This window comes from Littorina saxatilis, linkage group LG16, assembly GCF_037325665.1.
Source record: "Littorina saxatilis isolate snail1 linkage group LG16, US_GU_Lsax_2.0, whole genome shotgun sequence".
In the NCBI taxonomy this organism is placed as follows: Eukaryota; Metazoa; Mollusca; class Gastropoda; order Littorinimorpha; family Littorinidae; genus Littorina; species Littorina saxatilis.
In genome coordinates this window covers 16,913,639-16,931,330 of record NC_090260.1, presented here as the reverse complement: position 1 = coordinate 16,931,330, position 17,692 = coordinate 16,913,639, and the positions used below count along the sequence as shown (strand labels likewise).

The following is a 17,692-nucleotide window of genomic DNA, read 5'->3' as shown; positions in this document are numbered from 1 at the left end:
TGTGTGTGTGTGTGTGTGTGTGTGTGTGTGTGTGTTTGTGTGTGTGTGTTCACAACTACATAACTGGGTTCCTTGCATTAACACACAAGCGTCCAACTGGGTTTAAAAAAAAAGTCGGTTCCAAAAATAGGGACCCACTTTTTTTACTACTGTTTCTAGAAGGAAAGTGTCAAATGAAGATTCTCAGAAGTTTTCAAGGCTGGAACCTTTTTGTGCACTTTAGTCAACTTTGTGTGTATATTAGTTCACACACCAAAGCGTGTGAAAAAGTTTCTGAGTTTCCGAAACACACAGCCCAAGGACAGATAACTCTAGTTACTGACGAGTTGCATTTTCAAGATGGCGACGCCTCGTCGATCCAAGGTAAGCGGGAAACTTAATTTTATGATTGTTTCATTATTAGGGAACAGAAACTGTATGTTTTTGTCATTGTTCTTTTTAATTTATTGTGAATAAGTGTTTTTGTGTAGGCTATATTATCTTGGGATGAGGCAGTGACTGATCGAACGGCGGAGATAGTATTGATCTATTTTTCACGCAAGAAAAATGCCTGTACTTTCTTCTTTCATGCTATTTGTGCGTTTAGTGCTGAATTTATGAGTAGGTAACTTGAGGATGGTGATAATAATATGGCATTTCTTAGCTAAGCTTACCGAAAACACGATTTGAAAAGACCGGCTGTCAATCCGATCTCTAATAGACGCAGGCTGTTCTTCTAGTTTCCACCCGCCTTCATCTTTTTGAAGATTCTGTTAGTGTTTAACACAGCACTCGGGGCAACACATAATATTGATAAACATGCACAACAAAATTGAATATTGACAGCATGCGCATGCATGTGTATATCATTGCTGTAAGTGTAATTGTTTGCATTTTATTTGCAGATGATTTCTTCAGCAAGCCATTATGACGGGTAATTCAAAGGTGAGAAGGATCACGATTAATCAATGTCAGTGCATCCTGGCTGGTCCATGAGAGTGGGAAATCTGTGGGTTGATCTGTAACCAAATCAAACCAATAAATTTCATTTTTGTAGAGCTCCAGCCTGGCATTTAATATTATAAATGATGAGAAAGACTACATGGGTCATTGGGTGAACATTCCATTGTCAGAAATGTGTGATTGGGTTTGTTAATTGTTGGATGCTTAACGCCCAGTCCACAACTATAGGCGACCTCAGGGATGACTCATGATAGGGTTATTAAACGGGAAAATACAGGTGTATGGACATAGGGCGGCAGAAACAAAACACCCTCGCGGGGCCGGAGAATAAAGCGACCCCTGAAAACTAAAAGGGCTTAACCCCCTGTCCACCCTAACCGTTATGACTGCTTAAATGTTATGTCCCTCCGTTCGGTTGTTCATCTGGCTGTCTGTCCGTCTTACTGTCCGTGCACGCCGGAGAAAAATATAACTTTAAAGATGCACAGAGTTGAAGTCTAAATCAACAGTATTTTGATAATTATGTACACTTTATTAATATACTGGTAATGTTTATTTAGTAAAAAAAACTTAATTTTGCACAAGATATCGCTGCGTACATATATGACCATTTTTACCTGCCGAAACAAATCACCTTACCTCTTGCTCTCACTGTTCTAGAACTGTGACGTCATTTCACATTTTCAGTACACTCTAGCTTAGTTACACACAGTCAATGTGAAGAAAGTCTCCTTTGACTGCCAAATTTTGCGATTCTGAATGTTGTTCAGTCAGCAGTTGTGAAAATAATAGTGAAATAAAGCAAGACCTGTTGCTGTTCTTCAACTTCAAGAATACCAGTATGAGTTGTATTGCAGTGATGCAAGCAAGGAATTAGTAAACAACCAACTGTATTTAGTGGAGTCTCATCAGGCTTTGGTGTGATCATGAAAACCGAATTCATACTACAGTAGAACCCCCTATTTACGACTTTGGAAAAACCTTGAAAATTAGGTCGTAAAAAAGGGGGGGGGGGGGGAGTCTTAAAATGGTTGTTTGAGTTTTTGGCCCGGGCGGTCATGAATTTGGTTGCAGTGTACAATGTATGTACTGTTATGTACTGTCAATGTACACACACAAACACACAGTTGCAGTTTACAGTCCTATCTACACACACACACACCCAAACACATTACAGCAGAACAACTTTAACTCAAGTTTCAAAGAAAATTTACTCATGGCGTAATGCTCGCTCCCCGCCGAGTGAAGCACATTTGACATTGTGGCGCAACCAGTAAAATCCGAATGTCCTGCTCGATAGAAAGCATAACGACTTTTCTCCCGAATCATGTTTCTGCTCACAGGAATGTTTCTTCGCCGTGCATCGCTAAACTTGTCTCATACATGATCGTTGAGGTCTTCGTACAGGCACCTTTCTTTGCGTACTTTCGCTTCGCTATCCTTCTCCCCATCTTGATAACACCGAGTCTTTATTCTTGACGATACACAGGATTTGCGTCTTCCCAACTCCTAAGTAAGTCGCCACGGATTGCCATTTCGCTCGATTAGCGATTACTTTATTACCTCTCTACTCAAGAGTTGGCGCTTTTCTCTTTATTTCGCGAATTCAGCTTAGACACGTTTTGATAACATAATCATAGATTCTGTACCATCTGTGGCATAGGCCTATCACTCACAGTCACATTTATATTTGAAAAAAATTCACCTACTGCCCGTTGAATCATGAATGCACTGTTACGAGAATTAATAAACACTTAAAGCAGATGCCATCAGAATCTGAATGTCTAAACTCTAAAAGAAACATTTACAACAGGGCATGGTTTTCTAGTTTGCTTACTTTTTTTTTTATAAAGACTTACAAAGTGCTCGCGATTGTCTCTTTTGGTACACTCTAAGTCATTACGGTAGCCCACCAAGTACTGTTATGATGTCAAGTCTTATGTCAAGCACCAAGTCCAAAATTTCCAGGTGTGCTCATTCACTTTTGATAAATAAAAATAATACAAATTGGCGATGCTCATTTTTGTGAAATTATTTTCAGATTGATATAAAAGCAACTTCATTCTACCTCTGTTAATTTTCCCTTCGTACTACTTCAGTGCATCTTTAGTTTAAAGTGAGGCCACCTCCAAAACTATGTTCATACCTCAACCATGATGTTGGATCTAGGCTGTTTGCATTCTTCAATTTCTTGTCAGCTGAATTTTCCTCTCAGCATTAATATTGACAGTTCTGGCTCTCCACTACTTGAACCTTTTGTTTTTCAACAGGGTGTCACATGGTGCCAAAGAGACCCATGAAACCAGGGTATCCAAAGCGTCGGCAGAGAGGCAAAAGAGGAGGGAAAAGAGGACGTTCGAGTCTTCATACTCATCACTACCTTCTAGGTTAGCCTCATTTTCATTGTCTTTTGCACATGGGATCAGCTCCATGATTAGCTAGGTCTACGTTTCCCAGGTGTATGTTCCTTCAGGTCTCTATTCCTCGAGTCCTTTATTTCCCCCCATTCATTGTGTCCTTGGGCTGAAGGCTCACGCTCCTATTTGTGACCAAGTGTAACCATGCTAGCCTTTCACACTTGTAAAAAACTTGGTCTGCATCGTTTTAAGATAAAGCAAGGACTTGGTTTAGATTTTGTTCTGACATGTTAGATAGTGCCTATATTGTTTTGTTTCCATCTGACTATGACTGCCTAAATGTCATCCGTTCATCTGTCCCTCCATCCGGTTGTCCATCGGGCTGTCTGTCCATCTAACTGTCCGTCCGTCTGGCTACATGTCTGGGCACGATGGGGTTGTCTGTCCCTCCATCAGGTTGTCCGTCTGGCTGTCCGTGCACGCCGGGGAAAAATACAACTTTAACGTGAGGTCACCTCCAAAACTAAATATTTCATACCTCAACAGACTGTCCATGATGTTGGAATGACTTGGATCTAGTCTGTTTGCATTCTTGTCAGCTGAATTTTCCTCTCAGCATTAGTATTGACAGTTCTATATCTCCACTACTTGAACCTTTTGTTTTTTAACAGGTTGTCACATAGTGCCAGAGAGGACAATCAAACCAGGGTACTCAAAGCGTCAGCAGAGAGGCATGAGAGCCCAGGACAAAAGAGGCCGTATGAGTTTTCATCCGATTCTTCATACTCACCACCACAATCTAGGTTAGTCTTATCTTCATTGTCTTTTCTGTCCGGGATCACTTACACGATAACCCATGTCCATGTTCCCCAGGTCCATGTTCCTTCAGGTCTATGTTTGCCCAGGTCTGTGCACAGGCGGAAGGTATCGTTCACTGGACCACTACTTTCATAGAAAGACTACAAGGTATGTCACTCAGCTTCAAGTCGTCTGTGTTCTTGGAGTCGCTTCCTGCGGACAATTTTTGTGTTCAAGGCGGTTTGCCTCTTCCAACAGTCTGTGTAAGGTCAAATAAATACAGTTGAATGATTGTTTTAACTACATCATACATGTATCTTTAATTTTCAGCTGCCGTCTGCTGCAAGTTGTTTTTAACCATCATTTTGACGAATGTTCGTTTGCGAACCGCTACCTGTAGTTGGGAAGAAATCATGCATCCCGCACCGAATATGCATACGGGTGCTCATTGGTCTAAAACATATGTAAATATTGCAGCGAAGGGAAGCTACCCACGGGAGTTTCACTTTAGGTTTTTGTTAGGTTTTTGGTGAAGAACCGTTTGCCAAATCAAAAATAATCATCGAATATCCGGTTATTAACCAATGAGCGCATCGCACTACCAACTCCTCGGACCTACAACTGTTCAGCTTTCCCACGGGATCTAAGTGATATGCCGGCGACAGACGCGTTTGGTCGCACAAAATACGGTGCAGCGGACAGGCAGCTAAACATAAAAGGTACAGATAGTTAGAACATTCATTTATCCTGGCATTTGTAAAGTTACAAAGAATCTCGACATTGGCAATTATTATTTGCATAATTTTTTTTGAAGTTAGTGGAGCAAGACTCGAAGCTGAGTGTCATACCTTGTAGTCTTTCTATGAAAGTAGTGGTCCAGTGAACGATACCTTCCGCCTGTGGTCTGTGTTCCCTTGGGTCTATGTTCCTTCAGGTATATATGTTTGCCCAGGTCTATGTTTCATAAGCCAGAAACACAGTCGATCAACTGCAGTTGTCCGAGAGAACCACAGTAATCCGACATTATCGGGTTTCACAAACAAAATTTCAGTCGGCCGACTGCGGGTCATCTCACCTGAAGTCGGCCAAACACGGTGATGCTCTCCCCCCAACACTGTGTTCGGCTTACTGCGGTAAACCGAAAATAAATGTAATTATCCGCACAGTCAATGACACAATGACAATGCTCACACTTTGATTATGTTTTCTCTGGCCGATATGAATGCGTGATGTGATGTGTAAAACAATTCCATCTCAAACGGCATAAATAAATCCCTGCGCCTTGAATATGTGCGCAATATAAATTGTATAAAATAAAAATTTAAAATTTTTTAAAAATAAATCCCTGCGCTTAGAACTGTACCCACGGAATACGCGCGACATAAGCCTCATATTGATTGACTTTTTTGGATTGTGAGCCAAACCTTGTGATTGTTCTTCGAAATGTATCTATCATGACGCAGTAATCCAGGAGACAAGTCAGGGTTATGTCTTGAAGACGTCACATTATGGCGTAAGAGGGTTAGACGTCACGCGAAGGAATTACTGAAAGTCTCGATCATTGTTATTTTGAGCGGCCCGAGACTAGTTTTTTCTTCCATCGCCATTTCCACGTGCAAATGAGCAAACGGAAGTGGTAATGTTGCTAAATTTAGCCCTCGACTTGGCCATTCGGATTACTGTACAGTTGGTTGACTGCGGTTGTCCGCGGGTGACGGTGATTCGCTCATGAAACGCGCTTTTCGGTGACCCGGCGATCAACCACAGTCGATCGACTGGGCCCCAGGGGCCAGTTTCATAAGATAGCAGTGAACCGACTGACAGTCGATCGACTGCCCAGTCGATCGACTGTGGTTGATCGCCGAGGTCACCGAAAAGCGCGTTTCATAAGAATGAAAACTATTGCACGGAATCAAGTAATTTTTGTTGTCACAAGTTTTCCCCAAACTGGTCTTTGATGTAATGAAAAAGGCAAAGTAGTGACTTCATTAGTTTGCCCAGGTTCCAAAATATAATGAGTCCCCCTCGTATTGCTTTGTTTCTAGCTGACTATGACTGCCTAAATGTCATCCGTTCATCTGTCCCTCCATCAGGTTGTCCGTCTGGCTGTCCGTGCACGCCGGGGAAAAATACAACTTTAACGTGAGGTCACCTCCAAAACTATAATTTATTTCATACCTCAACAGACTGTCCATGATGTTGGAATGACTTGGATCTAGTCTGTTTGCATTCTTGTCAGCAGAATTTTCCTCAACATTAATATTGACAGTTCTATATCTCCACTACTTGAACCTTTTCTTTCAACAGGTTGTCACATAGTGCCAGAGAGGACCATCAAACCAGGGTACCCAAAGCGTCAGCAGAGAGGCGTGAGAGCCGAGGACGAAAGGAGAAAAAAGAGGCCGTTCGAGTCTTCATCCGATTCTTCATACTCACCACCACCATCTAGGTTAGTCTTATCTTCATTGTCTTTTCTGTCCGGGATCACTTACACGATTACCCATGTCCATGTTCCCCAGGTCCATGTTCCCCCAGGTCTATGTTCCTTCAAGTCTATGTTCTCTTAGGTCTATGTTCCTTCAGGTATATGTTTGCCCAGGTCTCTGTTCCCTGAGGTTTATATTTTCCACCATGATTATGTTTTCTCTGGTCTCAGTTCCCTAGTTCTAAATTCCCTGGGTGTATGTTCCCTCCAGGCCCAGGAAACAAAGCCCTGCACAACATTAACCAGGGGAAACAGACCTGCTCCCATAGTGACCTTGGGCTGAAAGCTCACGCTCTTGTTTGTGACCAAGAGTAAACCATGCTTGCCTTTCACACTTGGAGAAAACTGGGTCTGTATCATTTTAAGATAAAGCAAGGACTTGGTTTAGATTTTGTTCTGACATGTTAGATAGTGCCTATATTGCTTTGTTTCCATCTGACTATGACTGCCTACATGTTATCCCTTCATCTGTCCCTCAATTTGATTGTCCGTCTGGCTGTCTGTCCATCTGACTGTCCATCTGACCGTCCGTCTGGCTGGTTGTCCGTCTGCTGTCTGTCTATATGACTGGCTGTCTGTCCATTTGTCTGTCTATCTGACGGGTTGTCTGTCCATCTGACTGTCCGTCCGTCTGGCTGTCCCTGCACACCGGGGAAACCTAAAACTTTAATGTGCGGTCACCTCCAAAACCATGTTTCATACTTTAACCAGGCTGTCCATGATGTTGGAATGACTTGGATCTAGTCTGTTTGCATTCTTGTCAGCTGAATTTTCCTCTCAGCATTAATATTGACAGTTCTGGCTCTCCACTACTTGAACCTTTTGTTTTTCAACAGGGTGTCACACAGTGCCAGAGAGGACCATGAAACCAGGATAGCCCAAGGGTCAGCAGAGAGGCATGAAAGCCGAGGTCGAAAGAGGAAGAGAGTAAAGAGGCCGTTCGAGTCTTCACCGATTCTTCATACTCACCACCGCCATCTAGGTTAGCCTTATCTTCATTGTCTGTTTGTGTCTGGATTCAGCTTCATCATTACCCAGGTCTGTGTTTCCCCAGGTCTATGTTTCTCCAGGTCCGTTTCTAAGGTCTGTGTTCCCCCAGGTCTGTGTTTCCCCAGGTCTGTGTTCCCCCAGGTCTGTGTTCCCCCAGGTCTGTTCCTCAGGTCTGTGTTCCCAGACCTGCCTACCCTTACGATTTGGGCGTAACTTACTACGAATGTTAACCCAAACTACGCCACCATGCTTTCCAGAATGGAAGTACGATTTTTAAGAATCCAAAAGTATGATTTTTTGCATCTTATCTCGAAGTAAATCCGATCAGTATAGTTGTTTTCGCAGAGCTTGAGTTTGCGCCTGCGCGAGATCATTTAGGCAATATCCGGTCATTTCCGGTCTGTTCAGCCACAAACAAGATAGACGCTGCCGTTCGCATTACAATGAATTAGCGACGCGTGGAAAATCTGAGTCCCCACGAGACAGACGAATCTGACGAGGAAGCTTGTCACAGTGGTGGTAAAAGGATTGCTGTGAGAAAGAAGACAGCCATTCAACAGAAATACAAAGGCAGCTAAATGAAATCGTGGCCATGCCTAGGACCTTAATCAAAAGGACCAAAGCACGTCTTGTGTTCCCTTTGCCACAGTGACTTTTCGTGTGCACACATTGGAAAATATGACTGTGCATAGCACATCGGGACAGATTATCACAAGGATGCAGTACAGAGAGCTCATAGAAACAAAAAGACGTTCAAATTACCTGTTTCTTTATCAGGAAGTTGAGTGATACAGTAACAAAACTGGAGGGAGAAATTATCCGAGCAGAAGACTTAGTGTCAATGTGCAAAATGATTGCCGAATGGAACCTGATTACACTTTCTTCCAACAGATTACTCTTTTTGGCTTGACTCATTACACCTTGTAATTTTGGGGGTAGGCAGGTCTGTGTTCCCCCAGGTCTGTTCCTCAGGTCTGTGTTTCCTCAGGTCTGTGTTCCCCCAAGTCTGTGTTTCCCCAAGTCTGTGTTTCCCCAGGCCTGTTCCTCAAGTCTGTGTTCCCCCAGGTCTGTTCCTCAGGTCTGTGTTCCCCCAGGTCTGTGTTCCCCCAGGTCTGTGTTCCTCGGGTCTGTTCCCCCAGGTCTGTGTTTCCCCAGGTCTGTGTTTCCTCAGGTCTGTGTTCCCCCAAGTCTGTGTTCCCCCAGGTCTGTTCCTCAGGTCTGTGTTCTCCCAAGTCTGTGTTCCCCCAGGTTTGTTCCTCAGGTCTGTGTTCCCCCAAGTCTGTGTTTCCCCAGGTCTGTTCCCCCAGGTCTGTTTCCCTATGTCTGTGTTCCCCAAGGTCTGTTTCTCAGGTCTGTGTCCCCCCAGGTCTGTGTTTCCCCAGGTCTGTCTTCTTCTTCTTGTCGTTCGCCAATGCTAAACGTGGAGTCCAGCTCTGGTAATGAAGCTGGTGGTCTTATGAAGAGCCTCCACAGGTCCATGCAGCTTCTCATGAAGGGGCACCGGCCTGGTCCAGATCTCTCTCCTCAGGGGCTGGAGATTCCTGCAGTCCTGCAGGATGTGGGCTGCATCCTGCTCTGCGTCTTCACAGGGACACATGGGGGAGGGCACGGCTCGCAGTTTTTTGTGCAGGTGTTGTTGCATTCTGTTGTGCCCTGTTCTCAGGCGAAAAATGACTACCTGTTCAGGTCTTGACAGTTGGTGGTTGCTGTCGTGCGTTGGGGGGGGGGGGGGGGGTTTAAGCAGAGACTTTATGACGGTTTTCATCTCTGTGGAGCTCACTGGGTTTTCTTCTTGTTCGTCCTCCGCACCCAGTTTGGCCATTTTATCCGCTTGTTCGTTCCCCTCTATCCCGCAGTGTTAGGGGACCCACTGCAATATCAATCAATATGAAGCTTATATAGCGCGTATTCCGTGGGTACAGTTCTAAGCGCTTGTCGAATACAGTCTTCAGACAAGTGATGTTATGAAGTGTCGTTGTAAGCTGAGGCAGTTTGTTGTTGTTGACTGCTTGCAGCACAGACAAGGCATCAGTCAGGAAGACAACTTGGGTGTCGGGATTGACCTTGCTGCTGATGGTATTGGCTGCGTGGATAAGCGCTTCTACCTCTGCTCTGTAGTTGGTGCAATGGAGGCCAGTTGGTATAGCCTCTGCTTGCCACTCTCCACTGGGGTGTTGGATGTAGACACCAGCTCCTCCTCTCTTGACGGCATCTGTGGCGGACCCATCTGTAAAGACCCGCATCCATGCTTCTTGGGGGTATATTTCGTCGAGCATGGCAAGTGTCACCTGGCTTTCTTCTGCACATCGCTCTGTTCATCTTTTGTTGTGAGATGAGGAACTGTGGTCTGGATGGACACGTTTTCAAGGTTGTTTTTCCAGGGTGGTTCTTCAAGGGAGAAGTGTGATGGGTGAAGCAGTTCAGGCATCTTTGCTTGGTGTTCTCTCTTCAGGGCCCGTGTCTCAGTTGCAAAGCTTGATCTCTTTAGCCTGCCAGAAGAGAGCTGCTTCATCCTTGCATTCATTTGGTGGTCTGGAATGCACTGGTACTTGATGTCTTGTACCATCGCTTTGCATTCTCTTCTCTTGTTGAGTGGAGGTATGCCGGTCACCTGTTGCATCTTGTCTATTGGGGTTGTCTTCATAGCGCCTGTGATGATTCTCATCGCTTGATTTTGGACTATCTCTAGGGTTTGAAGGTGCGTCTTGGCTGCTGTCATCCAAGAGCTAGATCCGTACTCAAGGTGAGGTCGTACGGTCCCCTGGTACACTGTCTTGAGGATCTTTTCGTTTGCGCCCCATTGTGATCCTGCCAGTTTCCTCATGATGTTCAGTTTTCTTCTGGCTTTTGCTTCCGCATTCATGATGTGATGTTGCCATGTCATGCGTTTGTCATATGTGACTCCGAGGTAAGTTTGCTGGTCTTCGAACTTCAGTGGCGTGTCACCCAACGTCAGTCTTCTAGGTTGTACTTTGGCGGAGAGTGTGAAGAGAGTAGCTGTTGTCTTGTCTCTGTTGATGGTTACACACCAGTTGTCTGTCCAAGCTGCAACTTTCTCGAGGGCAAGTTGCATCCTGTAGGTCGCAGTTGTTGCATGCTCCTCAGTGCACCAGAGAACAAGGTCATCAGCATACAGTGCTGCATGGACTCTACTGGGCAACTCGGGCATTCAACAGAAATACAAAGGCAGCTAGCTAAATGAAATCGTGGCCATGCCTAGGACCTTAATCAAAAGGACCAAAGCACGTCTTGTGTTCCCTTTGCCACTGTGACTTTTCGTGTGCACACATTGGAAAATATGACTGTGCATAGCCAGGGCCTAGCATTGTAAGCTGTTCGGCTTACTTTACGCCGAAATAACATCTCCAGTACGCGGAACTCGATTTGGTGTACTCCGAAATGCAAAAACCTGTTATTCCCAAACGGTAAACCCAAACAGTCCCAGCTTTCGTTTTGTGCGCTGTTCGGTTCAATTCTCAATCGGTTTGACAGTTTGCTTGAGCACGCACTTCCTGTGGCATCGCGCGACCATGCTTTGTGCCGGTGTTTTGTGGCTCTAGACTTGAAATAATGTCTCGAAGCGACATTGTTGAACGTGGTCAGCCATTCAGTGACAAAGAATCTAGGTATTCCTGGAAGTGGGAATGGCACTTTCAGGCCAAATAACACAAGATTGTCAGTTTTCTTGTTTTCTGTCTGTGTTTTGCTTGTTGGTGAAGGCATAATTTAGTTGCTCAATCTTCTTGGGGGGGGGGGGGGGGTCATTTTAGGTAAAAAAATCTCAATTTATTTTTCAAATTTTCTATGAGTTTTTTTCTATTTCACCACTATATATATTTATATTTCTTCTTTTTTTTCCCCCACCAGGGGCCAGACCCCCGCCTTTGTAAGCTGAACTCACTTTTTCCAATACTAGGCCCTGATAGCACATCGGGACAAATGATCACAAGGATGCAGTACAGAGAGCTCATAGACGTTCAAATTACCTGTTTCTTTATCAGGAAGTTGAGTGATACAGTAACAAAACTGGAAGGAGAAATTATCCGAGCAGAAGACTTAGTGACAATGTGCGAAATGATTGCCGAATGGAACCTGAATACACTCTCTTCCAACAGATTACTCTTTTTGGCTTGACTCATTACACCTTGTAATTTTGGGGGTAGGCAGGTCTGTGTTCCCCCAGGTCTGTTCCTCAGGTCTGTGTTTCCCCAGGTCTGTTCCTCAGGTCTGTGTTCCCCCAAGTCTGTGTTTCCCCAGGTGTGTTCCTCAAGTCTGTGTTCCCCCAGGTCTGTTCCTCAGGTCTGTGTTCCCCCAGGTCTGTGTTCCCGCAGGTCTGTGTTTCCCCAAGTCTGTGTTTCCCCAGGTCTGTGTTCTCCCAGGTCTGTTCCTCAGGTCTGTGTTCTCCCAAGTCTGTGTTCCCCCAGGTTTGTTCCTCAGGTCTGTGTTCCCCCAAGTCTGTGTTTCCCCAGGTCTGTTCCCCCAGGTCTGTTTCTCAGGTCTGTGTTCCCCAGGTCTGTTTCCCTATGTCTGTGTTCCACAAGATCTGTTTCTCAGGTCTGTGTTCCCCCAGGTCTGCTCCCCAAGGTATGTGTTCCCCCAGGTCTGTGATCCCCCAGGTCTGTGTTCCTCCAGTTATGTTTCTCAGGTCTGTGTTCCACCAGGTCTGTTCCTCAGGTCTGTGTTTCCCCAGGTCTGTTCCCCAGGTCTGTGTTCCCCCTGGTGTGTTCTTCAGGTCTGTGTTCCTCCAGGTCTGTTCCTCAGGTTAGTCATCCCCCAGATCTCTGTTCCCTGAGGTCTAATTTCCTCTGTGTCTCTATTTCCCAAGGTCTATATACTAATAAATAATGTTGTGTGTGTGTGTGTGTGTGTGTGTGTTTTTTTTAATGATTAATGTGTCCATCACCTTCGCAATATACTCTCACTCTCTCTTTCTCTCTCTGTTTTTTCCCTCTATGTCACTCAAACTTTGCTTGCAACAACTGCATTATTGAATATAATTCTTCCTGTCCAATTGTTGTGAGTAAGATTATATTGTCTCACACTCTTACCCTAACCTTTGTGGGATGTTGTATTCTGCAGATTCAGGATGCCGATCATCTCTTTGCCAGCCAAAGCAAGTCCTTTCAAGTGACCATTCAAGTGACCATTCAAGTGACCATTCAAGTGTTCAGTTTCCTGCTCTACTCAAAGAGGCACTGTCAGGTGGGGGGGGAGATAAATGCAAAAAACATTGTTGTATTTTTTGCCAACAAGTCAATGTAAAAATGTCTACCCACCTTGAATGAGTTCACAAAGAAGAGCCAGAGGTAGCTCAGATTTTGGCAGTGAAAAAAGAAACTTGCTTCGCCGACAAGCTTACCTTGGATCCACGAGTCGTCACCATCTTGAAACTGCAACTCGTCAGTAACTAGAGTTATCTGTCCTTGGGCTGTGTGTTTCGGCAAGTCGGAAACTTTTTCACACGCTTTGGTGTGTGAACTAATATACACACAAAATTGACGAAAGTGCACAAAAAGGTTCCAGCCTTGAAAACTTCTGAGAACCCTCATTTGACACTTTTCTGCTAGAAACAGTAGTAAACAAAGTGGGTCCCTATTTCATAAACCGACTTTTTTTTAAAACAGTTTTTTGAAAAGGTAATTGGAAAAATGAAAGACGATGACATTTTCAGATTCGCTTCTCTTAAAGGCTGCCCTTTACGTAGCGTTCATTAATTAATTCCTATTGTTTACATGTGCCAATAATGTTATAAAACTGTACCTAAGGGGATATAATAAAGATTGGCTGTAGCTTTCGAACACAGAAAAAATTATTGCAGTATTGCAAAGTGGTGTTGATAGTGTCGAATGTAAACGGAACAGTCTCAAAGTGAAAGTGGATGTTTTCCGGAAATTGCGAAGTTAACAAAAATACAGAAAAGCTCGCTTTCCTGCTTAGCACAATACACTACCGCGCTAATCTGGCGTGTCAATATCACTACGTTTTGCACGTGGAAGGTGAGCGATTACCCCCCGCGGGTTAGGGGGAAGAATTTACCCGATGCTCCCCATGTCGTAAGAGGCGACTAACGGATTTTGTTTCTCCTTTTACCCTTGTTAAGTGTTTCTTGTATAGAATATTATATAGTCAATTTTTGTACAGAATTTAGTCAAGCAGTATGTAAGAAATGTTAAGTCCTTTGTACTGGAAACTTGAATTCTCCCAGTTAGGTAATATATTGTACTACGTTGCAAGCCCTTGGAGCAAATTTTTGATTAGTGCTTTTGTGAACAAGAAACAATTGACAAGTGGCTCTATCCCATCTTCCCCCTTTCCCCGTCGCGAAATAACCCTTCGTGGTTGAAAACGACGTTAAACACCAAATTAAGAAAGAAAGGTGAGCGATTTCCTTCACGCGGGGATTGACGAAGCTGCACTGTCTGTGTTGACAGTCTAAAAATAGCCTAAGTCCTGGAGAACTGTTGCTAAACATAGCAATAAACTTTATAAAGAATTAATTATTTCTCGTAATTGGTAAGGACTTCAAACCTAAAACTTTGCAGGAAGCTTAATTTATACATCCCCGCAACGATGGGAAAAGCCCTGGAAGTAATTAAAATTATTAAATAGGACTATGTCAGCCTTTAAAGTATGGGGAAAGACTGTTCTCAAGAAGACACATTGATAAGTTGCAGACTCCCCGAACTTGGAAGACTTTCTAAGATATTGAGGGATACGTCTGGAATGATAATTAGTACTATCAACCAGGCTATAGCATGGTTACACTTGGTCACAAACAGGAGTGTACTCCGAATGATATGGTTTTTGGAGACACTGGAAGATAGTCAATGTTTTTAAATTGCTATATGTGTGTGTTACAATATTGGTTGAAAATAACAATAATGAATGAAAACAGGATACCAAGAAAAGCGTATAATATGCTCTTGAAGTTGGATGAAAAGGATTAAACAAATTGGGCCACCAATGTTCACCTGGGTTTGTATAGATTTGGATTTGTATGGGAAAACCCAGGAGTTCAGTCAATCCCTGTATTTGTTCAAACATGTAGGCAATGGTTAATTGATTGCAATGTCAAAATTGGTCCAGCCGCAAGACCCTTGCAAGTTTTCGAATGGGATTAGCAGTTACAGAGCCAAATAAGCACAGCCATGATAAAACTAAATTAACTACGGCATTTTTCTGTCCTTTTTGTAAAACATGTATTGAAAGTGATGTGCATTTTGTATTTGTATGCCTAGCGTATGAAGATTTGCGTGCAGAGTTGATTGCAGCAAAATAATACAGGATAACATGTATGTTTCGATTGTCAACACAATTGTACAGTCACAGAACCCTGCGCAGCTGCACATGTTAGAAAACTGTCCATTTTTTATTTGAAAGCCAAAAACACAAAAAGAAGTTGTATTTGGTTAAGTTGATGGTATTGTAATACGTTTTGTCCAGGAAAACTATGTCAGTTTATTACATGACAACATTTGTTTTATTGATCACACGTTCATATTTTTTGCAAGAGCGTATATATAGTTATCGTATGTTAAAAAGGTATGTGAATATGCGGATGATTGGGGAACAAATGCAGCGGACATGCATGTGAAATTCATGAAGAAGTGTCAGATATGCATGCACATGTGACTAACCCAGTACCCCCCGTGGGTTAGGGGGAGTCCCATATTGGTTGGGACTAGAAAGAATTTACCCGATGCTACCCTGCATGTCGTAAGAGGCGACTAACGGTTCTGTTTCTTCTCTTCTTTTGTCTTATTTCTGCCTTACCAGTCCTTTCACCTATATTTCCTTCCAAGAAAACTCTCCCTACTATTCCCTGCAGTTTTCCAATTCTTTTCTTGTTGTCTTATTTCTACCTGACTGGATCCATCACCTTTATTTCACTTACCAAAAGTCTTCTTTTCCACATCCTTATTTCTCTGCACCCCGCATGTCGTATGAGGCGACTAACGGATTCTGTTTCTCCTTTAACCCTTGTTGAGTGGTTCTTGTATAGAATATAGTCAATGTTTGTAAAGATTTTAGTCAAGCAGTATGTAAGAAATGTTTAGTCCTTTGTACTGGAAACTTGCATTCTCCCAGTAAGGTCATATATTGTACTACGTTGCAAGCTCCTGGAGCAATTTTTTTGATTAGTGCTTTTGTGAACAAGAAACACTTAACAAGTGGCTCTATCCCATCTCCCCCCTTTCCCCTATCCCATCTCCCCCTTTCCCTCGTCGCGATATAACCTTCGTGGTTGAAAACGACGTTAAACACCAAATAAATAAAGAAAGAAAGACTAACCCAGTATCAAGTATGCCTGTGTGCCGAATATTTTCATATGAATTTCTGTTTGTTAATGTTATGGTGTATCACCCTATTTATGGGCTGAGGAATAAGTATTCTTGAGTCCTGAATACCTGAGGCATGTACATATATACTTTTATGCAGTATATGCTTTTGTTTTCTTCCAAGACAAATTACCAGAAGGAATGTCACTACTTTTCGTATACTGTTTGAATTCCATGGACCATTTTCACCAAAGGGATTACTGAATAATCTCATGTCTGTTGTAAATTTTGGCCCATGACTTGTGGAGATATTACAATTTGGTGAAAATTAGGCTCGTTTTATGTAAAATATGCTGATTATTTGTTATTTTAGTTTCATCATTTTTTATAAATGTGCTTGGTTAATGTTTCAAATTAAATTTGCTGTTGTAGTTCATTCGGTGTTTTGCTCACAAAAAGTGTTTTGTCAGTTAACATTGATTTAAATAAAATTGGCTGACTAAACTTGATCCATTTGTCTTGAGTGTTTGCATCCATGTCTATAATAGGAGCGTTACAGACTTCACAAATAATGCTACAAATTGCGGATTAGCCAATGGACGAATGAATGTTCTGTTGAATGTTGAATACTGTACAGAATGCATGACCTTTTTTCTTTTTTTTTTAATAGTGGTGAGGCCCTCTACCACCAAAACGAATGTTTAGTCCAAGGCCGAATGCATTAATATGCCTGTGGCTAAATGGCTTTTAGCCATTGGTTAGACATTTATTTGTAACCATAGGCTAAGAAATTCCATTTTCGGACATAGGCTCATTCCTGAACATCACAATTCGTATTTGGTGTGGCGGCAAATTTAATGTGTCCAGGCTTATTATGACTTTCCACAATTGACGATGAGTTACTGATATCGAAACGCACACACACACACAAGAAACAGGGGCGGATCACAGCATGGTTAAGAAGGGGGGGGGGGGTTCAAATGTCTTTTAGGGAGAGTTCGACAACGCGAAACAGTTAATTGAGGACGCGAAGTGTTTAAACCATCTAGGGGGGTCTGGGGGCATGCCCCCCCCCCCCCCGGAATTCCTCTAATACACCTTCCAAAAAGTATATTTAGGAAGACAAATTTGGATCAAAACAAGGACAATTGACCAATCTGGTGTAACCTGAGACAGCAAATTGCCGACCTACTTTCTAAAACTGTCACTTAAAAGACAAAGGCCTGCTCCTATATGGTCTGGGGGCATGCCCCCCCGGAACAGTTTTGATATAAATCAAGGAAAATGGAGCAATCTGGTGCAACCTGAGCCATCAGTTTTTCTTTGTTTTTAATTTAAAAAAAAAATTTAAGCGGGGGGGGGGGGGGGGGGGGCGGAGGGGGGGGGGGGGGGGTCCGGAAACCCCCCCTGGATCCGCCCCTGAGAGAACAAGGTGGAACTTCCAAATTTAGGCTCCAATTAAACAGCAGAATCAGGTTTGGAACCCAGTTTGGTAGTTTGGTCGTCGGTGTGTATCTCAAGGAACCCACTAGTACAAAAAAGAAACCCACTTTTCCAAACTTTTTCAAAGTCAGCAACATCGAAGTTTGTTTAGATATTTTTCTTTTTTACTCATATTCGGATCATTTACAACTAAATGAAGCTGTATAGTGCTTTTTGAAGTGCTCACTAGTTTAGAACATGTGGAACCCAGTTGACATAATGTTAGCAATAAACCCAGTTGGGTGGCCTTGCATGTATGTGTGTGTGTGTGTGTGTGTGTGTGTGTGTGTTTACTCTAACATCACAACACGACATACATCAGATCGTAACATCACAACACGACATACACCAGATCGTAT

The 17,692-nt window shown here is 43.2% G+C and overlaps 1 protein-coding gene across 3 annotated transcripts; it reads left to right on the top strand.

Moving 5' to 3' along the window:
- Positions 1-58: 58 nt before the first annotated feature.
- LOC138950498 (uncharacterized) lies at positions 59-16,360 on the top strand. 3 transcript variants are annotated; one of them, XR_011450692.1, is made up of 8 exons: positions 59-363; positions 885-924; positions 3,213-3,329; positions 3,971-4,102; positions 6,405-6,546; positions 6,794-6,931; positions 7,419-7,564; positions 12,652-16,360. XR_011450692.1 is itself a non-coding variant. In XM_070322210.1 (7 exons), exons 3-7 carry the CDS (start codon positions 3,221-3,223, stop codon positions 12,855-12,857), a joined length of 735 nt encoding a protein of 244 aa, XP_070178311.1. In that variant the 5' UTR covers positions 81-363; positions 885-924; positions 3,213-3,220; the 3' UTR covers positions 12,858-16,360. The 3 variants fall into 3 exon arrangements, 2 of the variants coding, with proteins under 2 accessions (XP_070178311.1, XP_070178312.1); XM_070322210.1 differs by lacking the exon at positions 6,794-6,931 and having other exon boundaries at positions 81-363; XM_070322211.1 differs by lacking the exons at positions 59-363; positions 6,794-6,931 and having other exon boundaries at positions 674-924.
- The last annotated feature ends 1,332 nt before the right edge of the window (positions 16,361-17,692 follow it).